At 35.2% G+C, this 24,957-nt stretch overlaps 2 protein-coding genes across 2 annotated transcripts; both read right to left on the bottom strand.

Moving 5' to 3' along the window:
- Positions 1–2,254: 2,254 nt before the first annotated feature.
- Positions 2,255–3,098, bottom strand: LOC120154790 (germin-like protein subfamily 1 member 18). Its single transcript, XM_039166442.1, has 2 exons — positions 2,962–3,098; positions 2,255–2,881 (listed from the first exon to the last, which is right to left on the bottom strand). The coding sequence occupies exons 1-2, from the start codon at positions 3,083–3,085 to the stop codon at positions 2,343–2,345; spliced, it is 663 nt and encodes a 220-aa protein (XP_039022373.1). The 5' UTR covers positions 3,086–3,098; the 3' UTR covers positions 2,255–2,342.
- A 15,051-nt stretch (positions 3,099–18,149) lies between these two features.
- LOC120154786 (ethylene-response factor C3-like) lies at positions 18,150–18,819 on the bottom strand. Its single transcript, XM_039166437.1, has 3 exons — positions 18,776–18,819; positions 18,695–18,731; positions 18,150–18,634 (listed from the first exon to the last, which is right to left on the bottom strand). Exons 2-3 carry the CDS (start codon positions 18,706–18,708, stop codon positions 18,184–18,186), a joined length of 465 nt encoding a protein of 154 aa, XP_039022368.1. The 5' UTR covers positions 18,709–18,731; positions 18,776–18,819; the 3' UTR covers positions 18,150–18,183.
- Positions 18,820–24,957: the final 6,138 nt, after the last annotated feature.

Here is a 24,957-nt window from a genome sequence, read left to right as displayed (position 1 = left end):
CGGTTTTTTAGGGTAAATTATAAGGGCAGTTCCTTATATTTTGATCCGTTTCATTTTAATCACCACTTCAAAATAAAACGATTTTGATCTCTTACGTTATCAGTCAATTTGATTATAAAACCATAAATGATTTTGATCACAGTTGATAAAACGAAAGAAAAGAAAAAGAAACTAAACATAAATGATTTTAAAACCATGAACAAGAACCTCAAACAACGTTAATTACTTGCTTTTTTGCTTTAATTCACATCAACAATGTACACGTCGTTCGAGACGGAGATGATCTGTTTCTCTCCTTCAAAATGAAGGTGAAAATGTAATAATGTGAAGTGGTTTAATGAAGAAGATAATCTCGGCTCCTGAATCACTGGAGACTATATATAATCTCGAGGCAATGATAATGATAATGAAATAGCAACACAGATATAAGAGGATCATATCAGTTGTTGCCGGTTGCCACTTTTGTTGAAGCCATAGCAATTCCGTGTCATCTTTCCATATGAAAAAGGGTAAAACTTAAAACAATATTTGATATGACGCTTGAAACAACATTTGACATGGGGTTTTTATTTTATTTTTTAATTGCCAACTGACTTCTGTTAACGAGTTAACGAAAATTAATGGTCGAGGGACTAAAACTAAATATATCGATAATGTAAGGGATCAAAATTGTTATTTGTTTTGAGTGAAAGACCAAAATTAGACAGACTAAAAACTTAAGGGACCATTCATGTAGTTTATCTATTGTTTTATTCAAATACCAAAACTATTGTATTTTTTGATACAAGGATCCAAATATTTCATAAGACAACAATTGTCTTTGATTATTGTACTAATTTAAGCCTGATTAAGTTTTAAGAATTATATTTGACAGGCAAGATCTAATTACACTCGAAAAAAATATATGCAATTCTTTTAATTTTATATAGTATAAGTGAATCTTAATTCATTTTTAATAGCTAAAAAATAATAAGTTTTAATCATTATATTTTTAAATCTCACGTTATTTACATACGAGTTTTTTTTAAAATAAATATATATTTTATAATTAATTAAATTAAATATTATTTTTTTATAAATAAATATATTTGGATTGTCTTTCGTTAATTAATTATAAAAATTATTATTTTTGTAAAAAAATCTTATCAGAGACATTGACAAGTTCCGACGGACAGGTGTAGAGTGTACTATACATGGTAAGAGTAAATTAAATGAGGTTTGGTTCGACGAGAAAAGTTTTAAAGTGCGGTAATTTAATATACGATTAAATAAATACGTTATAATAAATATTATTATTATTTTAATATTTTCAGTAAAAATTTATCTAAAATATTATTATTTCTACCGAAAATATTATTATTGGACACTATCGAATTTATTAATATATCCGATAAAAAATTACTAAAAATATTATTTTTTTCTATAAAAATATTAATATTAAACACTTTACAAAAAATATTAAAAATATTAATATTTTAAATAAAAATAATATTTTAAATAAATTTTTTCATAAAAATTATTAAAAAAATAATAAAATTTCCGATAACAATTTCTTTAACATATATTAATACTTCCATACTGCAGAACTTTCCGGTTAGAGGCAGTACACGCTCTTAACTAAAGAGGCACACGTAAAAGAGAGAGAAATATCCCCAACTTCACTATCCAAGGCAGAGTGTTATCAATGGCTAAATAATCTTTTTGGCCCTCTAATTTCACAAGTTTAATTATTTTAACTTTTAAACTTTTATTACGTCTCATTTGATCCTCAATTTTTTATTTATTTATTTATCAAATTAACTCAAATATAGCAGCATAATTAAAATAGCATCAATTATTTTATTATCATCAAAATATCAATGTTAACTGTTTTATTCTTCTCTGACATATCATAAAACATTAAAAAAATATTATAAATTATAAAAAAATAATTGATGTTAATTTTTCAATAAAAAATAAAATATTTTTTTAAAAACTTTTTGATGATGCGGTGGAAAATAATAAAATAGTTAAAATAAATTTAACAACGTCGTTATTATTTCATCACATAGTTATTGTATTAATAAAGCTGCTAGGATGCATTCAAGTCTTTTCAATGCCTACCTTCTACAGTTGAACAAATTGCCACGTTTCCTTCTCACCACAAATTTTCTCCACTTCAAGTATACTATGTATGAACTAATCTAGAAACCATTGCATTATACATAAATGCATGCATGAGTACATACATACATCATCAAAACTTAAAGATTGAGCAGGGATAAATAATTTATTATATTGCAATGAAGAAAAGCCATTTCATGTTTGTTGCAAAATAGTTCCGCAGCATGTAAAATCTGATATCAAAACCTTGACTGTAGGTATTTCACAATTTCGTTACTCAGCTGAAATGCCCTGCTAAGAACATCAGCTTTAATGGGCGGATTTGATCCGAAAACAGCGTTTGCTATTGTAATCACACCTGGGTTTTGGCTGCTCAAACCAGCAACAGCAACCGCATTGGTCTTCCCAACATTCTGCTGAAAGCGAATCAGGCCAATGGGAAAGACAAAAACATCGCCTGGATGAAGTGTTTTAGCAATAAGACGATTATTCGGACTCGATGTAACGAATCCGACATTGAGCTCGCCTTCTAGGACCACAAGGATCTCGGTGGCTCGAGGGTGAGTGTGAGGCGGGTTCAGCCCACCATTCGGTGCATAATCAATACGAGCTAAAGATATCCCGAGTGTGTTTAGTCCTGGTATTTGATCAACATTTACTGGAGTAACCACTGATCCAACTGAATTCGACGTGTTCTTCGGGAGGTTTAGCCCCGAAAAGAAGAAGTCGTTCGCAGTTGCGAACTTTGGGTCCTTGCACAACTTCCCATTCACAAACACTGCTCGAAATCGAAGTCATGTTAGTCGAATAATGCAGTGACTTGAAATACAAGAAAAACACAGTACATGACAGAGTTACCTCCATTGTTGGCATCTTTGATGGCCACACAAAAGTCCTGGAGGGGACTAGGGTCATAAGCAAAGGCAAACGAGGAAGCCAAAACAAAGAGATTGAAAGCCAGAAGGAAACAAGCACCTTTCATTTTCTTAGACTGTTAGTCTCGCACCTTAATTTCATCCAAGTCGATAAGTCTATTTATGGGCATGTGATCATACATTCTTTTAATGTATAGAAAATATAGGCCAACCAATTGTTTAATGGTTATTTATTTTGCAGCTTAAAGGGAATTATTGTGCACCCAAACTCCTGCAAGTCTCTCTAGAGAGTTTACGATGGAGCTGGTGGCCATTTAATGCATTCATTTATGGTAATTCCTTGAAACGAAACATTTTTTCCTAAATATATCAGAGATTATAGAAAAAACTAAAGAAAAAGTATCAGTTCAATTGGAACTCAAAGCAGGCTAACCTCATTTGGACCAAAACTTGGCTGATATATAAACATGTCTAGTTTTTTACACAGGTAAGTGAGCATGAATTTGTTTCAGAAGAAAAATGACGATGTCAAAAATGGCTTCTCTTCTCCAATCAGCATATCATGTAACTGGCCTTCCTTCTGTATGTTGAAGTCCCTTTTCCTGCGAGTGCTTTCTTTATTTTCTTTCGAGCATACACACGTTATACAGGGATCATAGACGCAGTTCTTTTTAGCAAGTTTATCCTGATCTGAATTGAATGCTGGAAAGTTTTAGGGTCCTGGGTTTCATCAATGCATCTTGATGCAGAGATGTGCAAGAATGCCAAATAGCACTGTTGGATCATAAACTTGATCCATTATGGGAGCCTAAACCCAAACCCAAACTAAATTGATGTCATTACTTACATCATTTAATTAAAGATGTCATTGCTTACGTCATTTAAATAATGATGTCATTGCTTATATCAATTTAGTTAGGTGAGAGTTAGATATTTGTTGAATTTATAATGGTTTAAATTAGTTTATTTGTGTGGTGTAGGATTGTTCTTGAGTAGTATAAATACCCCTTCCCATTTTAGTTTTAAGCATCAAGAAAAATTAAGAGCTTCTAAGTGAGTGAAGAAGCAAAGTCCTATAAGAGTGAGTTGTAGTTCTTGTTTTTGAGTGAGAGTGCTCTTGTAATATTTGTTTGAGTTTCAATAAAAGTTGTTTGTGTGAGTGTTTTATTTCCAACAAAGTGGCATCAGAGAGAGTTGGAAAGATCGAAGGTCTCGACGAGAGGAATCCGACGCCGCCAGAATTTTCTCAATCTGAGTTCTGACGCACCGCCACGCACCGCCGGAAGACTGCTGCCAGAAAATCGAGTTGACTCATCGAGTTGAGCCGAGTCAGCCGAGTTGGAGCCCTTGACCGAGTTTTCCAAGTCCCTCCCAAAGTTTTTTTCGGCGTTCCGGATTCATTCGTGCAATCGGATTTTACAAAATCTCATTATATTGAGAGATATGGCAAATGGTATGGCACCATTCCAAGTTCCGGCAGTCAACAACAATAACTACGACAATTGGAGTATCAAAATGAAGGCACTTCTTGGATCACAAGATGTGTGGGATATCATAGAGAAAGACTATAACGAGATTATGGATGATGATGTTTTTGTTACTCTTACACCAGATCAAAAGACAACTTTGAAGGATTCAAGAAAGAGAGACAAGAAGGCTCTCTACCTCATCTACCAAGCATTAGATGATGATGGTTTTGAAAAGATTTCAAGTGCAAGCTCTAGCAAGGAAGCATGGGAGAAGCTGCAAACCTCTTACAAAGGATCCGAGCAAGTGAAGAAGGTTCGTCTCCAAACATTAAGAGGTGAATTCGAATCCTTACACATGAAAGCATATGAGTCTATTTCAGATTATTTCTCAAGAGTAGTAGCTGTTTCTAATCAATTTAAAAGAAATGGTGAAAAGTTAGAAGATGTGAGGATAATAGAGAAGATACTCCGTTCGTTGGATCCCAAATTTGAACACATCGTTGTGACGATTGAAGAAACTAAAGACTTGGAAGAAATGAAGATCGAGCAGCTCCAAGGATCATTGCAAGCATACGAAGAGAATCATAAGAAGAAGCATGAGTTTACTGAGCAACCCTCAAGCTGCAACTCAAGGATATGCATGAGAGCCAACGCAATGATAGAAACCAACGTGGCCAAGGCAGAGGTAGAGGCCATGGACGAGGTGGAAGTCGAGGTCGTGGACAAGGCTGGAATTACAACAATAACAATTCCAACAGCAACTATGAGAAAGAAGAAAGCTCAACACGAGGCCGTGGAAGAATTAATCCAAACTCAAAGTATGACAAATCTCAAATTCGATGTTATAATTGTCAAAAATTTGGGCATTATGCTTCAGAATGTAGAGCTCCCAACAACAAAATTGAGGAGAAGGCCAATTACGTGGAGGAAAAGACAGATGGCAAAGAAACTCTTCTTCTAGCACGAAAGGAAACTGATGGTGGCCAAGCAAATTCCTGGTATCTTGACAGTGGTGCAAGCAATCACATGTGTGGAAGGAAATACATGTTTGTGGAGCTAGACGAGTCAGTAAGCGGAAATGTTTCGTTTGGAGATGATTCCACAATAGCAGTGAAAGGGAGAGGTAACATTCTTATCCGTTTGAAAGATGGGAGGCATCAATTTATTTCAAATGTCTACTATGTGCCCAATATAAAAAGTAACATCTTAAGTTTAGGGCAACTGGTAGAGAAAGATTATGATATTCACATGAATAATTATAATCTTTCTATAAAAGATGATAAGAATAACTTCATTTCTAAAGTGCCGATGTCAAAGAATAGAATGTTCTTGATCAACATACAAAATGATGTTGCAAAGTGCCTGAAAGCTTTCTATAAAGATGCATCATGGCTTTGGCATATTCGATTTGGGCATCTCAATTTTGGAGGTCTAGAGCTGCTATCTAAGAAGGAGATGGTGAAGGGACTACCTCGCATCAACCATCCTGACCAAATTTGTGAAGGGTGTCTAGCTGGGAAACAATTCAGGAAAAGCTTTCCAAAGGAGTCAGAGACAAGAGCCAAGAAGCCACTCGAGCTCATCCATACCGATGTGTGTGGACCGATCAAGCCTAGCTCTCTCGGTAACAATAACTATTTTCTTCTCTTCATTGATTATTTTTCAAGAAAAACCTGGGTATATTTCTTGAAACAGAAGTCAGAAGTTTTTGAAGTCTTCAAGAAGTTCAAAGCAGCAGTGGAGAGAGAAAGCGGTAGAAAGATCAAAGCCATGAGATCTGATCGAGGTGGAGAATTTACTTCCAGGGAGTTTCAAGAGTTCTGTGAAGCAAATGGAATTCGTCGACCAATGACAGTTCCTAGATCCCCTCAGCAAAATGGTGTGGCAGAAAGAAAGAACAGAACAATCCTCGACATGACACGAAGCATGCTCAAAAGCAAGAAACTACCTAAGGAATTTTGGGCGGAGGCAGTAACGTGTGTAGTCTACTTGACAAACCGATCTCCAACAAGAAGTGTATGGGGAAAGACACCGCAAGAAGCATGGAGTGGAAGAAAACCTAGCATTTCCCATTTGAGAACCTTTGGAAGTATAGCCCATGTTCACGTACCAGACGAGAGAAGAACGAAGCTTGATGATAAAAGCGGGAGTTTTATCTTCATCGGCTATGATGCTAATTCGAAGGGCTACAAGTTGTACAATCCAAACAATAATAAGTTTGTGATTAGTCGAGATGTGGTCTTCAACGAAGAAGGAGAATGTGATTTTAACTCTCATACAGATGACTTCAATTTCTTTCCTCAGTTTGAAGAAGATGAGCAGACAATGAGGGAACAACTAGATGAATCTCAACAAGAGCTTGCAACTCCACCCACTTCACCAACATCAACCACTCAAGGAGACTCATCACCTTTGTCATCGTCAAGTGGGAGTCAAAGTGAAAGAGTTGTGCAACGCATAAGAAGCCTTAGAGATCTCTATGAGGTAACTGAACGACAAGATAATCTTACATTATTTTGTTTGTTTGCCGATTGTGAACCAGTGAGCTTTCAAGAAGCGGTACAAGAAAAGAAATGGAGAGATGCGATGAACGAAGAAATCAAGGCCATCGAGAAGAATGACACATGGGAACTTACCTTACTTCCCAAGGGACATAAGGCGATAGGTGTCAAATGAGTGTACAAAACAAAGCAAAACGCCAAAGGAGAGATTGAAAGGCACAAGGCGAGGCTAGTTGCTAAAGGCTATAGTCAAAAGGCTGGAATTGACTATGATGAGGTATTTGCTCCTGTTGCTCGATTGGAGACTATCAGACTAATCATTTCTTTGGCAGCTCAAAACAAGTGGAAGATACAACATATGGATGTAAAGTCCGCCTTCCTAAATGGAGTTCTTGAAGAGGAACTTTACATTCAACAACCATCAGGCTATGAAGTCAAAGGGCATGAAGACAAGGTGTTGAAGTTGAAGAAGGCTCTTTACGGGCTAAAACAAGCACCAAGGGCATGGAATAGCCGAATCGACAAGTATTTCCAAGAGAATGGCTTCAACAAATGTACCTACGAGCATTCTCTATATATCAAGATCAAAGATGAAGATATTTTGATCGTGTGTCTCTATGTGGACGATTTGATCTTCACTGGAAGCAACCCAAGCATGTTTAATGAATTCAAGGATGTGATGATGAAAGAATTCGAGATGACAGACATGGGGCTCATGGCGTACTACCTTGGCATTGAAGTTAAGCAACAAAATGATGGAATTTTCATTTCACAGGAAAGCTATGCAAAGGAGATACTGAAGAAGTTCAAGATGGAGAACTGTAAGCCAATAAGCACACCGGCAGAATACGGGATCAAGATGACCAAACATGAAGAAGGCGAAAGTGTAGATCCAACATTCTTCAAAAGTTTGGTAGGAAGTCTACGCTATCTAACTTGCACGAGACCCGATATTCTTCACGCAGTTGGATTGGTTAGTCGCTATATGGAATCTCCAACAACCACCCATTTTAAAGCCACAAAGAGAATTCTTCTCTATCTAAAAGGTACAATTGACTTTGGCTTGTTCTATTCAGTTTCTAACGATTACAAGCTTGTTGGATATAGCAACAGTGATTGGGGTGGAGACATAGATAATCGAAGGAGCACTATTGGATTCGTATTTTTCATGGGAGATATTGCGTTCACATGGATGTCAAAAGAAACAACCGATTGTCACATTGTCCACTTGTGAAGCTGAATATGTTGCTGCTACCTCATGCGTTTGTCATGCAATTTGGCTTAGAAATCTATTGAAGGAGATAGGTTTGATACAAGAAGAGCCTACCAAGGTTTGTGTCGACAACAAGTCAGCCATTGCCTTAGCGAAGAATCCAGTATTCCATGATCGAAGCAAGCACATTGATATTCACTACCACTATATAAGGGAGTGTGTTGCAAGAAAAGATGTGGAAGTTGAATACGTGAAGTCACAAGATCAAGTTGCTGATATTTTTACCAAGCCACTGACCAGCGAAGACTTCTTAAGATTAAGGAACCTACTAAGGGTCACGAGATCAAGTTTAAGGGGGGGTGTTGGATCATAAACTTGATCCATTATGGGAGCCTAAACCCAAACCCAAACTAAATTGATGTCATTACTTACATCATTTAATTAAAGATGTCATTGCTTACATCATTTAAATAATGATGTCATTGCTTACATCAATTTAGTTAGGTGAGAGTTAGATATTTATAATGGTTTAAATTAGTTTATTTGTGTGGTGTAAGATTGTTCTTGAATAGTATAAATACCCCTTCCCATTTTAGTTTTAAGCATCAAGAAAAAATTAAGAGCTTCTAAGTGAGTGAAGAAGCAAAGTCTTATAAGAGTGAGTTGTAGTTCTTGTTTTTGAGTGAGAGTGCTCTTGTAATATTTGTTTGAGTTTCAATAAAAGTTGTTTGTGTGAGTGTTTTATTTCCAACAAGCACATCAACGAGTATACCATCATGGATCTTCTGCATGGTTACCTTCACTGCCCTTAATTCAGTAAACTTTGCCACGTTCTCGGGTGCTTTACAAAGGCTGAATATTTCTGAGGCAACAGTCGGGGCTTAACCCATCCGGTCTAACATAGTCAGTTAGCCTGCTGAGGGTAGTTGGGCTATTCAAAAGAAATTGGCTGTCTCAGCAGAATAAGTTAGGCTGCCTAATTGAGTTAGTTTGGCTTAATATCTTTAACCGTCAATTGTGATGCTCGCAAGTGCATTTCGTAGTTTTATGGAGGTGGAGGAAAAAGACACAATACCTTGCAAGAGGTGCATGGATATCATTGTTGGTCCGGCTTATTTTTGTGGAGAATGTGGAAAATTTGGGGTGCACAAATCATGCGCTGAATTGCCACCTCAAATCCAGAAACATACTTTTCACCCCCATCCACTCAGATTCAATACGTGGGACTTTTTCTGTGTGATGCATGTAGAAGATTGAGGTTTGGCTTCATCAATTACAGGTGCATGTATTGTGAGTTTAAGGTTGATTTCAAATGCGCGGTGGCCGTTTTTAATGATGAGAATGAGATAGCTAAGCGTGCTGAGGAGGAGGATCGCCCAATTCACCATTTCAGCCACCCACACCAACTCAAACGCTGCTTGTTTCTTTCACTACCCAACTGGAGAAACAACTTTGGGAGAAAGCAAAGAGGAAGTGCGCGGCATGCAATCAGGAGCTCCTTTTGACTACTCAATCTTATATGTATATCTGCCTTCCTTGTGAATATTTCATCCATGAATCATGTATGAATGAGATGTCGAGGCATGTTGAGAGGAGCCCCTTTCACCCACACCATATTCTTCTCCCTCGATTATTTCCTTTGAATACAGATGAAAGGGAACAAGTTCCATGCTAGCTTGTAGGGAGAAAATCGAAGGTTTCAGCTTCTACTGCAATGAGTTCGATGTTAACTTGCACGCTTCATGTGCAAAGTACCCAACTCGTGCCATAAAGCATGCTTGTCATCCTCACAATCTTCTTCGACTCGGGAAAAGCATTATCCACAACATATCTTGTAATGCTTGTGGGAAACGTTGCAATGACTCCTGCTTCAGCTGCAAAAACTGTGATTTCAATGTTCATCCTCAATGTATTCCACTTGCGCCTACTTTTAGGCATAAACGTTACTTGCATCTGCTTACGCTTGTAAGTCAAATTGTTGAAGATGACTCATATTAATTGTGTCCTTTCTGAGGTAAGACACCAACAACTAAAATTGTATGATTAAAATCTTGTTTGGCTATTTCATATGTTTGAAACTAAATCTTTGTGTTTAGGTACTTGAGCCTGCGATAGAGATGCTTTTTGATCCTCAAAAAAAAGGAAGAGAACTCTGGCAATCAAAGTTTGAAAATGGAAGGGAAGGTGCACCATGAGATGGTTAGTAACATAATTTAAATTAATTTCTACAAATAAATTGAGTTTAGACTTTACATACGTGCCAATCAATATTTTTTAAAAAATAATTTAAAATTAAAATAATTAATTCTTTAACTTAATAATTAAAATAAATTCACATGACATAAATTGTGACATAACACAACTACATATATAAACATATTTTAAAGAATATTAATAATGTAATGAAATAAGAAAGAATTAAGTAATGAAAAGAACAAGAGAATATATATGTAAAAAGGAGAAAAAACTATATTATTATCTCAATCTGAATTGTATATAATATTTTTTTCTACTTCATATTTATAAACATAAAGAGATGATATTATATAGAACTCTAAATCTAATGAATATTAAAATTTTACTAAAAAAATATATCAAAACATTATCTAATAGATAAAGGTAGATGTACGTATTATAACAAATAATATATAATCATACTAATATGTCGACATATGAGACAAAACTTAACAAATAAATACACATAATAGAAGTATTTTTATCGTGTTAAAAAGAACACATAAAAGGTAGCACATAAACTTATGTCAACAAATTTTAGCATTTAAATATATAAACGTACAAAATATAATACAATATTTTTTATGTATTTTCTATTTATATTATGTTTTATTCCCTAAAGTATTATAATTACGATTCCTCTAAAATTTTAGAAGTTTACCCTCAACATAAATCATGTGTTCATCCATGATTTACGACTAATAAATAATAATAAAATTCTACAATACTTGACGAGCACTGTTGATCACTATTAATTTAATTTATAAAAATTTAAAATTTTAAAGGACTAAATATATAATTATAAATTAGTTAAAAATATAAAGGTAAATAAAATATTTAATTACATTATTTTTCATAATCCTTTTTAATAATAATTGGATCAAATACCAACCCCTAAATTAAAAAACCCTAAATATTTTTTTCATTGCCATTGAAGCCCCCTATGCTGTTAGCCTCTTTCGCCGAAGAGATAGTCACTGCCATTCCTCCCTCCTTGCATGGACAATGTTCGAGCCTAGCCTCTGTTCCCTGTTATTCGCGCAATCAATATAATAATTAATATTTAGGGTTTTTAAATTTAGGGGTTGATATTTGATTCAATTATTGTTAAAAAATATTATGAAAAATAATGTAATTAATATTTTATTTGAAATAATTTACCTTCAAATTTTTAACTAATTTATAATTAAACGTTGGGTCCTTTCGAATTTTAAATTTATATAAATTAAATTAATTGGTTAGCGATGCTCATCGTTAGTGGCTAGTTTAGGCACAATTACAAACAAGTTACAAGTTACCCAAGTTTATATCTTTAGAATAGGAAAAACAATTAGAAAATTCCTTCCAAATTCGTTTTTTCCGGTGATAGAGAAAGGAAAGATTGTGTTCGACTGATCACTACAGTTGTACTTACTGTTGTGATCGTTTGTTGTCGTATCCTGGGATATCGACATCCAACGTTACTGAAAGCACCTAGGAGAGGACGAATATGTGTTAGAAAATAAAGATTGAGTGTGAATGAAGTTAGAATGGAAGCTTAGTTGTTGAGGATTGCGTGAGGTTGTAGAGTTTTGCATGAGTGTGTGTGAACGTTAACCTTTATGTTATAAGGTTGTTATGAGTCTATTTGATAATGAGCTGTATAAAAAAGGCATTAAGCCTTCACTGAAATGTGTGGAATTAAATGGACTCCTTTGGTGTAAATTCCTCTAGTATTTAACCTAGATAGTAATTCATCATGGTCACTTGATAAGGTGTGCTCCTTGTTGATTGATGCTGAAACTCAAATTGCTGTCTTTGATGCTCGAGATGATCAATTTCCAATGAGTGCTCATGTAACTAATATGAGGGTTGGTTCTAAATCAAGTAACATAAGTTCTTATAATCGATGTGACTATCGAAATGAATCTGGTTATACTACTCGAGGATGAGGTCGTGGGAGGCCAAGGGTTCAGTGCTAATTATGTGGCAAGAATGGCCACCTAGTGGTTGATTGCTGGCATCGTTTTGATCAGAACTCTCTGGTAAGGTTTCTGGTCGTACTTCATCTCGAGATAGCTTTGGTAGTGTTAACTACTTCAGTCTTGAAGCTGTACACAGTGTAGCATATTCTTGTTGTGCTAAAGGACATGTTGAAGCTCATGCTATTACAACTCCTAGTGGTTCATGGGTGGTTGATTCTGGTGCATCACATCATGTAACACCTGATGCTTCAGCCATTGGTCATAAGGGTGACTTTACTGATCTAGGTAAATTACTTGTTGGTAATGGTGTGTCCCTATCTATTGATGCTACTGGTAGCCCTATCTTAAACTCTAATTCTTGAGCATTATTGTTAAATAACTTGTTGCATATGCCTAAGATAACAAAAAACTTGCTCTCAGTGTCAAAGCTTGCTAGGGACAATGATGTTTATTTTAAGTTTCGAGCTTTGAGTTACTGTGTTCGAGATGAGAGGTCTGGTGAAATTCTATTATATGGTGAAGAACGAGGTGGTCTTTATTTCTTTCAATTGGATGCTGGTGCTAGGAGTAGTGGTCAAGCAGAAGCTTACTCTGTACTTACTTCGAATAAGTTGTATGAATTTTGGCACAGGCGCCTAGGGCATCCTGCATATGGGACCCTAGAGAAAGTTTGCAAATCACTGAATGTACTTGTTGATAAGAATTTGAATGAACAATATATTGCTTGCCATATGGGTAAAAGTCATAAGCTCCCTTTTAATGCATCAGAATCGATTTACACTGCTCCATTCCAGTTGATTTATACTGACTTGTAGGGGCCTTCACCTGTTGCTTCAAATGGTTATAAGTATTATGTTAGTTTTGTCGATGCATGCACACGACATACATGGTTATATTTGCTTCATGATAAATCCCAAGAAGTTCATGCTTTTAAATTATTTCAGCAACTTGTATCTACGCAGTTTGACTCCAAGATACTAGTTATGCAGAGTGATTGGGGAGGTGAATTTCGAAGTCTCTCTCATGTTCTTCTAACAGCTGGCATTGTGCATCGTGTAACTTGTCCACATACATCTAAGCAAAACAGAGTTGTCGAAAGGAAGCATAGGCACATTATTGAGCTTGCATTAGTGTTACTTGCTCAAGCTTCTATGCCTATTAAATTTTGGGCATATGCTGCAATAATGGCAGTTCATCTCATCAACAGATTGCCAATAAAAAGTGTTGCAAGGGCTATCTATATTTGAATCGTTATTTCATAAGAAGCCTGACTATAATTTTTTGAAGGCCTTTGGTTGTAGGTGTTTTCCACATCTCAGACCATATAATCTCCATAAACTTGAATTTCGTTCACAACATGTACATTTCTTGGTATTAGTCCCCAACATAAAGGTTTTTTGTGTCTTGGGTTGAATGGACGAGTGTATGTATCCAGACATGTGAAGTTTGATGAGTGACAATTTCCATTTGCAGCCGAATCTAGTAACAATCATTATAGTTCTTCTGGTCAGACCAGTCAACCTCTTGATGTTGTGGTGGATGTACATCGATTACATACTGAAGCTGCTGGGGTGTCAGGAAGCCAGCATGCTTCTGTGCAAGAGCATGGGAGTTATATAGCTGATTCTGCTGATTCTTCGAATGCTCTTGAGGGCAAAAATGAGTCTATGTGTCCAAGTGAAACTAATGGTGATGTGTTATCCCAGGAGGAGACTGTTGCACTTAATGATTCTGTTCAAGGTTCAAATGTCAACCATCATCCTATGCTCACTTGCAGCTAATGTGGTATTTACAAGCCCAAGGTATACACTATTATTCCTTCCAATATTCATGATGCCTTGATGTCATCTAAGTGGGCAGCTGCAGTTCATGTTGTGTATTTTGCCTTGATTCAGAATCAAACTTGGAGTCTGGTTGAGCTACCACGTGATAAAAGTGTTGTGGGTTGTAAATGGTTATTAAAGCTTAAAAGGAATCCAGATTGTTCTTTCCATCGATATAAAGCTCGCCTAGTAGTTAAGGGTTTTTTCGCAAGTTCCTGGCCATGATTTTGTTGCTACATTTAGTCTAGTTGTTAAATTTGCATCTGTTTATGTTGTTCTAGCAGTTGCAGTTGTTAAGGGATTGTCACTAAGAAAAATAGATGTCAATAATGCTTTTTTGAATGGTGATCTGGTTGAAGATGTTTATATGCAACAACCCCCATGTTTTGAACAGATTGGTTCCAATGAGGCTCCTTTAGTGTGCAAGCTGCAAAAAGCTTTGTATGGTCTTCGCCAGGCTCCACGAAACTGTAATGAAAAGCTCAAGAACAGTCTACTTGAGTTAGGCTTTGTAGTGTCAAGTGCTTATACTTCTCTATTTGTGCGAGTTGTGAATGATTCATGCACTTATATCTTAGTATACGTTGATGATATAATAATTACAAGAAATTTGAATGAAGATATTGATGTTGTTGTTCATATACTGCACAAGAAATTCTCTTTAAAAGATCTTGGAGCACTTTCATTCTTCCTGGGTATTGAGGTTAAGAGGATAGGTGCTGGGTTAGCCCTTAGTCAGAAAAAGTATATTCTCGAATTACTAGGAAAAACATACATGCTTCAAGCAAATCCAACTTGTACACCTATGGTAGCTGCCCTGAAAGGTCCAGGAAAAAAAAGTGCATTATTATCTAATGCACGTGAATATCGAAGCATTGTTGGTGCTTTGCTATATGTTTGTCATACTAGACCTGATATTGTTTTTTCAGTCAATAAGGTGGCACAGTTCATGCAAGCACCATGTGAAGAACACTTGGTCGCTGTTAAGCACATCTTACGCTACCTGGCTGGTACGTTGGATTATGGCTTAGTCTTATTGGCTGAGGATACTAAGTTATATGTATGAGCGTTTTCAGATGCTGATTGGGTAGGTGATGTTGGAGATAGACGATCGATGACTGGATATGGGGTGTTTCTTGGAAACAGTTTAGTTACATGGGCGTTAAAGAAGCAACAATCGATGTCACGATCAACAATAGAAGTTGAATATCGTAGCATTGGAGAAGCTGTTGCAGAGGTAACTTGGGTTGACGCCTTATTGAGTGATCTAGGGTTGCATTCACTAGATAATCCTATTACTTGGTGTGATAATACAAGTGTGGTAGCAATGAGTGCTAATCCAGTACATCATGCAAAGTCAAAGCATGTTGATCTTGACATTCATTTTGTTAGGGAGAAGGTTGCAGCTGGTAAACTAAGGGTGAGTTATTTACCTGCTGGTTTTCAGTTTGCAGATGTTTTTACTAAGCCTTTGGCTAAGGCATCATTTCAAGTATTTCGAGACAAGGTTCATGTTCAACCATGTTGAATCAAAAGAAGAAGAAGAAGAAAGACGGGAGAATGTTAGCAAATAAAGATTGAGTGTAAATAAAGTTAGAGTGGCAACTGAATTGTTGAGGATTGCGTGAGGTTGTTGAGTGTTGCATGAGTGTGTGTGAACGTTAACCTTTCTGTTATAAGGTTGTTATGAGTCTGTTAGATAATGAGCTGTATAAAAAGGGCATTAAGTCTTCAGTGAAATGTGTGGAATTAAATGAACTCCTTTCCTGTAAATTCCTCTAGTGTTTAACCTAGATAGTAATTCATCAATATTTTTTAAGGAAATTGTTCATACAGACTTCAACAAAAATCCTTCAATGGTTTATCTTACTCTACTCATCTCATTCCGTGTGTACACATAAGTAACAAGTTTCATTCTTCTATTTTAATTCTTTTTAATTATTTTGATTACTTCGATTATATATTATTATTATTATTATTATCATCATCATCTCATATTAAACATTTTTTCTAACAAATATTCGATACACTAACCTGCTAGGACCAGTCTAACTCGATCATCGTACTACAGAATGATCATCAGCAGATAACCAGGCAACTAGGAACCACGACCCTTCAAAAAACTGTATCCAATACCACACCACCGCAAAAGTCTACAGTAACCCACCCTTGGACGATACAAAAAACAACACTTGCACAGCAAGTGCACTCTAAAACTGAAGACCAGATACCCCATCTGTGAGGAGAAATATCAAGCCACAAACACAGGCTCGATTATAAGCAAATGCACCTCAAAACCAGAGGAGAGGTCGAGATTTCGCTATCCTAGATAACGAAGGCATGATAATATGAATCCAGAAAAAGCTGCCAACATTGATGCCACTAGAACAGAAATTCCAGAACAACACCAAAACACCATTATAACAGAAAACAGTGAACAACCTAACTTCAGAAGTCCCTTTAGAGACCAGATAACTATCATAGCACATAATCCAGCCTGCATAAACGTTCCAGCTAATCTTTTATTTGCTAAGTGCTAACACTTACGATATTATTGTGGCGAACAAATTCATTGATGGAAGCGATTGAAGAAGGCCATAAGCTTTTTGCCCAAAATCCCATCCTCAAAACAGCGAAGTCGAAAATTTGATCTGCAGTGAAGTTTTTGTTGTTGAAGATATTAGGAGTATTATCCGACAACACAATAAGTGAAATGATGTCTCTCGGTATTATAACATGAATATTCCAGCATGACCACCATCTCGCCCAAACAGTCCAAGAAAATTGACATTGACAGAATAAGTGGTTAGGGGTTTTGATGCCTGAATTACATAACACGCATAAAGAGGACTCGGACGCCCTCACTCCATGCTTCGCAAGTTCATCAAGTGTTAAAATGTTGGGGCTTGTCGAGTAATGTCTATCTTTTTAATTCATGTTGTTGGTTTGATATAGAAAAAGAAATTGACAACGATTCATATATACATACACAATGTTGGATTTATAAATGTCTAGTGTGATCACACAAATATTATAACATTAATAATATAAACTTTTTTTATACTGAGTAAACATAAATAAAATTTCAAGAAAAATACAATCAATAAAATATATAAATATGTGTAGATAATTCAAATTTTAAATATTTATCCTTCTTCCTAAATAGATTCATCATGAACTGAACTAGGCAGGACCCAGTCTTGGTCCCTACCGATTAATTTTTAAAAAATAATAAAATATATTTTATCAGATCCCTCAATTAAAAAATTATATTTTTAAAAAATAAATAAAAATTTAATTCATTTTAATAAATTTCTAATTTCGCTCCTGAGATCTGCCACTGTATATGTGTGTGGTAAGTAATGTATTGTTTATTTGTTTAGAATTAGCTAGACAAATCAAATCAGTAAAAAAATTACACTGTTGTTTTTAATTGCAATGAGACTATAATTGTCACTGTCAAGCTCCATCTTAATGGGACATGAAAAAGAAGGTAGCAAATAAAGATATTGTCCACTTGCACAAGTTGACATAAAATGGAAACCCTCAATGTCCAACAACAAAGACTTTTTTTTCGTCCAGTTTAATTGGGTTTGATTATTTTGAATATTGCACGCCTATTTTTTTTGTGTGAGTCTCGTAATAAAGACTTTTTACATACATAAAGGCTTAAATTTAAAACCTTATTTAAACGATACTAATCTTGTTGTTCCAACCACGGAGACTTTAATCCTTCATCATATTCAAAATTTACAAAAGCAAATTATCCTATACCAAAAAAGAAGTCTTTATCTAAACAGAAAGAAGAACAAAACGAGAGAATTTTAAACTTCATTTCATTCTTAAAATATGATATAATTATATTTATCTCCCTATCATAGATTTAAATTATAGTTGTGATCGTGTTTATCACGATTTTGAATAATATTTTTCACTGCATCTTCCAATAACAGACCAATTTAAATCCATGCTCCAATATCTATAACTGAAAAAATGTTAACTAATGGAAGTAATTTAAAGAACTTTCGGAAATGCTAAGAAGTTCCTCCAAGTAATCAATACCCAAATCTTCAAACACCACCACATTTTCCATCTTCATAGTCTCCTTCTCTTTCTTCACCTTCTTCATCGTCGTCGTCATCCCGTTTCTGGTCTTCAAGGAGTGCCTTTTCTTCATCGTTAAAACAGGCGAACACCCTTGTTCGAATCTATAGTTCATTTCTCGAAGCGACTCGTAGACTTTGTCGATCGGGAAATTGAGTATAGCCATGGAACCTCGCATTGCCAATGCAGCTTGATCATAGGCTAAAGCAGCAGCCTCGGCTGTATCAAAGGTTCCCAGCCAAACCCTAACACCATTCCTCGTTGAATCCCTTATTTCAGCTGCATATTTCCCCCATGGCCTTCTCCTCACACCTCTGTAAGAAACCTCCCTGCTAGACTCCTCTTCCTTCGTTTTCGAGCTCACTTCATGATCGTCTCCCGAACCCGCCCCGGCTTCATTTAGGAGGCCAAAGAGAAGCATCGTCTGCGAGTCGTTTTCATTGAAGGGAAGAGCTTGGTTGTTAGGGTAATTGAATGAGTTTTCTTGAGAAACACATGAAGAAGATGATTCAGGATATGGATATTGGAAATATGAAGAATCCATATTTATTTCTCTTTTGAATATGGTTATGTGATGGTCATATATATAGGCGCTAGGAATAACCGAGTGTTCCAGTGCAGTGGAATTTTTTGAAAATTTTAAATATTTATATAGTTTAAATAGTTTCTTTATATTTTATATTTTTTATTTATGACTCGATTTTATATTTTTAAAATTTTATAGTTTCGTATTTTTAATTTTTTTATATAACTTATATACTTTTGATATAAAATCACAGGTATGTATCTGTATATAGAGGAATAAAAATTTAAAAAAAAAGATAACAAGTAAAGACAAGGTCATAGATGAAAAAGTGGTAACATGCATGAATATTATTACAAAAGGGTTTTCAAACCAGCATTATTTGGTCGAGAAATGGACCCTCCAATGAGGTAGCTACACGTAAGTCAAAGGAACAAAGGTGGCCATGGCGGCCAGGTCAGACCAATTTTTTTTTTTTCAGTATCTGCGTCAGCTGGATGATCTCATGAGTAGTAGATAAAGGGGCTTTTGCCCCACTTGTTAGTAGAAGCTATCAAAGGCAAGGGCAATGGTGGATGCATGTTTAACCACTTCATCGAACTGCCTATATAGTCCAGTGTTGAAGCAATTATTGGATGCTTCTGGAAGATACAGATTGTAAATCTGAATGTTGAACGTCCGAAAAATGTCAAATCAAATTGAAAATTTTGATGACTTTAAATTGTATTCAAATTTTTTACATAATTAAATATAATTTTTTTACTTATAAGGGAGATAGACTTAGGCAGAGTGGATAGGGAAGTTCGTCCGTTCAAAACTTAAAATTATTATATATTTTAATTTTTTTATATAATTTTATTAAAAATTTTATTTTCGTCTTTTTTAGAATTTTATAAGTTCAAGTTAGCCCAATGAAATTTTATATGTTCAAGTTCACCATCCATAACATAAAATCTTGTATCTGTCCCTACTTATTTTAGACTTTTTATGTATTTTTTATATGTTTTATAATATAAATTCTTCAAATTCATTAAGTTATTTAATTATAAAAATAAACATTGTTATTTTTAAAATATTCGACTTTGAGCAGTTAGATACTATCTTATAATATTTTATATTATTTCTTTTATAAAAAACTTTCCTTTGTGGATTATCCTCTTCTACGTGGTTTCAAAGGTATCACAATTAAAGGGAAAAATCTTACCTCCTACAGCCTTAATATACGACTAAGGAAAGATGTTACCGATTTTGTTATTTTTTTAACAAAACTAGTAAAAAATTATCGGAAACATTATTATTTCTATCAGTTTTGTTATTATTGGGCGTTTTATCGATTTTGTTAACATATCCGGTAAAGTGCTACTGATTTTGTGATTTTTTCTATTGGTTTTTTATTATTGAATATTTTACCGGAAATGTTAAAAAACATTAATGTTTGTGGTAGAAATAAAAATATTTCCGATAATTTTTTACCGATTTTATTAAAAAATAAAAAAAACAAATAACACATTTCCTTAACCGTATATTAAAAATTCCGCCCGGTAAAATTTCCACAATTGGAAAGTTCTCAAGAAATAATACACATTGTTGAAATGCTGAATATTTCATACTTTCTTTCCAAAAAAGCAAGTAATTTAATAAGATTTTTTTTTTTTACTTTTTTATTATTTAAAATCTTTTGCACCATTATAGTTGCACGAGTGGGAGATTGACTTAGACAGTCATACAAAACTAAAAAAGCGGTCTTAAAAGAAAGTTGTTCTTCGGTCAAATTAATTTCCATTCAACATTTTGCTAGCCTTTTGGCTTGATGATAACATTATCGAAAAGGTTTTCACGAAACGAATTTTAAAAAGGATCTTGAGGATGTGTTTGATAAAATATTTTCATTTTTATTAGAGACTTTAATTTTTTTTAAAAGTTATTTATTTTAATAAATGCATTGTAGAATGTTGGTGTAGTTTTGTGGAACGATGCCTTAGGGAAGGTAAATGAAAAAAACATAAGCAGACCTAGACTGGTGTGAAGTTCTTTAGATGTGATCAAAATGTGTTCAATTTGTGTCTATGTTTGTATATATAGAGTGCTGACATCTTTGTTGATCGTAAATGTTTGATAATGTTTAACTGAAGTTTTTTGTATGGATGAATGATGAAAGCCTAAGTTCAAAAAGGGCACCAATGATAAGGATGAAATGGTTATATGTTGCTCGAATGGTATTTGTGATGGAATTTAAGTATGGGTTTCAATGCTTTAGGAAAATAGGTGAATTTTAGGTTAAATTGATGCTTCAATGTTTAGTTGTGATGTTATGATCCATGGTATAGGTTGCTTGTGTTGACGTATGACGTGGCTATGTACAGTGGCGGATCTAAAACTATTTTTTTAAAGTGGACACACATATGTTAACAACATAATTTTTTTAATGAGATGAGTATAAATAAAATTTTAGAGCGGGCATTGTCTGTAAAATAATTAACTAATCGATGAAAGCTCAGATTTCAGGGTGAGCACAAAAATATTTAGGGTGGGCACTATCAATAAAATAAGTAACTAATCGAATGTCCATCCTGACCAAACCATGGCTCCGCCATTGGCTACACATTGGAGCTGAGGTCATCATCTGTTAGGTTGTTAGCAACAGACAATTTTAAATTAGTTATTTTGTTAGCACTGCTATTTCAGCACTTTCTCGTGTAAAAGCCTTCGATAAAAGGGTTGTCTTCTTTTGTTTAATAAAAACGTTTAATATTATATGGTATTAGGAAGCTAGGTTAAGCTTCAATACTAAACGCACATTGAATCTTTTCTTCTTATTTTAAGTACACCAGTTACATTGCTTTATAGCAGCTAATAGAAGCTCAACAATAAGTCTAGAAGCTTTACAACAACCTCAACTAACTGCTAACAGTTCCAACTCCTTAACTGCTTAGTTATTCCAATATTCCTTCTACTTTCTCCTCATACTTCAACAAGGCAAGACACACATCTTGGTTCTGAACACTTCAAATGCGACTTTGGTCAGTGGCTTAGTGAGACCATCTGCCACCTGATAGTTGACTGGACATAGATGACACGTAAAGCTTTGGCATCAACCTTTTCTCTAATAAAGTGAACATCCAAGTCCACGTACTTAGGCTGAGCATGATAAATCGGATTCATGCTTATGTCAATGTCATTCGTATTGTTACACCATATGACTGGTTCTTCACGTTGCTTCACACCCAGACTAACTAGTAGTGCGTTAATCCAGGTTACCTCTGTTGTCGTGTCTGCAACACTACGATATTCTGCTTCCATGGTCGATCTTGAAACAATCTTCTGTTTCTTCGAACTCCAGACTACAGGGCACTTCCTAAGAAACACAGTATGGCCAGAAATCGACCTGCGATCATTTGTGTCCCCTCCCCAGTCAGCATCAGCAAAGGCAATAACCTTCAGTCCTGCTTCATCAGCCAAGAACGTGAGACCATAATCCAAGATACCAGCCAAATACCGGAGTATATGCTTAATTGCTGCCATATGAGACTCACAAGGTGCATGCATGTGTTGAGCAGCTTTATTCACACTAAACGCTATATCAGGACGAGTGTGGCACACATACAGAAGTGATCTAGCCAGACTTCTATACTCACGAGCATCAGTGAGTAACGATCCTCCTTCAAGAAACAACTTCGATGACCAGATCATCGAAGTAGCAGCTGGATTAGCATTCAATATATCTGCCCTTTCCAGTACCTCAAGAACATACTTCTTTTGTGAAAGGACTAGCTTGCCACTGTTTCTTTTAACCTCAACACCAAGGAAGAAATTCAACTCACCTAAGTCTTTAAGTGAAAAATCTCCTTCCATGAGTTGAATCACCCTCCCAACATCATCCTTAGCTCACCAGTGATAATTATATCATCCACATAGACCAACATAAACGTATAATATCTATTCACACGCTAAGAGTGATATATATGCTACTGACTCAACAAATCCCATTCGCTCAAGACTATCCTTAAGTTTATCATGCCAGTTTCTGGGTGCCTTTCAAAGCCCATACAAGGCTTTATGTAGCTTGTAAACGAGAGGTGATCCATCAACAACAAACTCTTCAAACCCTGGAGGTTGCTGCATAAACACTTCTTCAGACAATTCTCCATTAAAAACGCATTGTTCATATCAATTTGACGCAAAGACCAATTCTTAGTGACAGCGAGTGAGAGCACAACATTTAATGTAGCAAATTTCACAACTGGGTTGAATGTGTCTTTAAAATTGTATCTAGGAACCTGTGAATACCCTTTGGCAATCAACCTTGTTTTATATATTTGAATAGAACTGTTTGGATTTTTCTTTATTTTATAGAGCCATTTGCATCCAACAATATCACGTCATTTGGGCAAGGGAACAAGGGACCAAGTTTTGTTTTCTTGTAAGGCAATTGGTAGTTCTTTATTTTAAAGATGACTATAATTAACTGCTAGCACAAAATCAATACCATCATTGATTTTTGGGCATTTTGGTTCAATCGGTTTGAATGTTCGGGCTTGGTTGATTTGAGATCGTATAAACTTTAATTATTCGATACAAGTGAAAAAAATCAAGATAACTGAAACTACGCATAGAAATCATGCAAGTTAGGAAGACATAAGATTAGTAATTGTATAATGCTTGGGAAACGATCAAGACACTCGAGTTACTCTAGTATTATGGCATATGTCTTCAGTGTTATGTTATGATATCCATATATATATATATTGATCATGTACGTATCTAACGCACGTAAATTTCAGATCGTACCAGTACGCTTCCGACTCACGTAAATTCTAGATCATACCCTATGCTCGAATAAGTCCAAGATATGAGCTTATGATGCATGTAAATTTTGAACCTTACCCCGACCACTCGAGTATCTGAGATAGACTTAGGGCTATAAGTTTCGATGCAAGTAAATTTCGATTCTTACCCCGAAGTTATCACGTTCCACATAGGCTAGGGTATTGTCCAATATGCACGTAAATTCCTCTAACCACATTGCTAGACCTATCTCATGTTCGTTGATATACTTCTGCATATCCGAGGTAAGCTAGGGGTGTTATTTTGAGATGCACGTAAAATTCCTTTGGCCACACAACTAGACTTACCTCAACATGTTTTTTAGTGTATTCGTAAGCACATGTCTTCATTTATTAGCGTGATCATTTAATGAATACATGTAGCATGGGAGAGGTATTGTGTGATGCGGGGCTTGTGAACTAAGCGTTCGAAATGTGTTTCCATTCGCAGGTTTTCAGTTTTGTGGAGTGGATAGGATAATGACATCATCGAAGGAGTCTCAACAGAGTACCAGAGTACAGTGATGGCGTCTTAGTGGGCATGTAGAGATCACGATTTGAAATGAGTTAGCTTAAAACATTTTAATTATTTGTTTTATTTATTGAGTTTCTAAATTGGGGTCCCGTTTTGCAAATTGTTATGACTTTGTACCTTGAATAAATATTTTGAAGTGTATATAGTTTTAAGGAAAATTTGTTGGGTTAACCACTTTGGTGGCCTAGTGTGATATTCAAATTTGTAGGATTTAGATGTTACATTTAGTGGTATCAGAGCTAGAGTTTAGTAGGTGTTAAGTTAACCTGGTTGAGTCCTACATACCCTCAAAGTTGCAAAATATACTAGCAGATTGAGACTCTGATATTGTTTGTCCATCGTTGATTGGAAAATTAATGTGATAGTCTTGACTAATAAATGAATATCAAAGATAAATATATAAAATAAGATATTTTGAGGTGACTGATTTAGGAATATGAAACCTACTAAGTGTGTCATATCAGTTTCTAAAATATGTCAGGAAAGGGTCGAGTGAGTGGCATAATCTCTCATGGTAAATATGGCTAAGAAAGTACTTTATGCATGTATGAATAAAGGTACACAGAAAAAGTGTAGAAATATTAGCATGAGAAAAAAGGGAAGTTGTGCCTCAACAATAGATATGTGTGGAAGGATAATCTCATCAGGGTGACGAGTGACTCATTAAAATCAACATCGATTAGACTGTATGAACAATATCGATATTATTTGTGTTTGGGGTGAAAACAAGGTTTTCTTGGGCCTTTGTATCGATACTAGAGTGTTAGTTTCAATATCGACCCCTTGGTA

The sequence above is a fragment of the Hibiscus syriacus genome, unplaced genomic scaffold, assembly GCF_006381635.1.
Source record: "Hibiscus syriacus cultivar Baekdansim isolate YM2019G1 unplaced genomic scaffold, ASM638163v2 tig00111151_pilon, whole genome shotgun sequence".
In the NCBI taxonomy this organism is placed as follows: Eukaryota; Viridiplantae; Streptophyta; class Magnoliopsida; order Malvales; family Malvaceae; genus Hibiscus; species Hibiscus syriacus.
The sequence above is the reverse complement of the archived record's forward strand: the minus strand, read 5'-3'. Positions and strand labels throughout refer to the sequence as shown.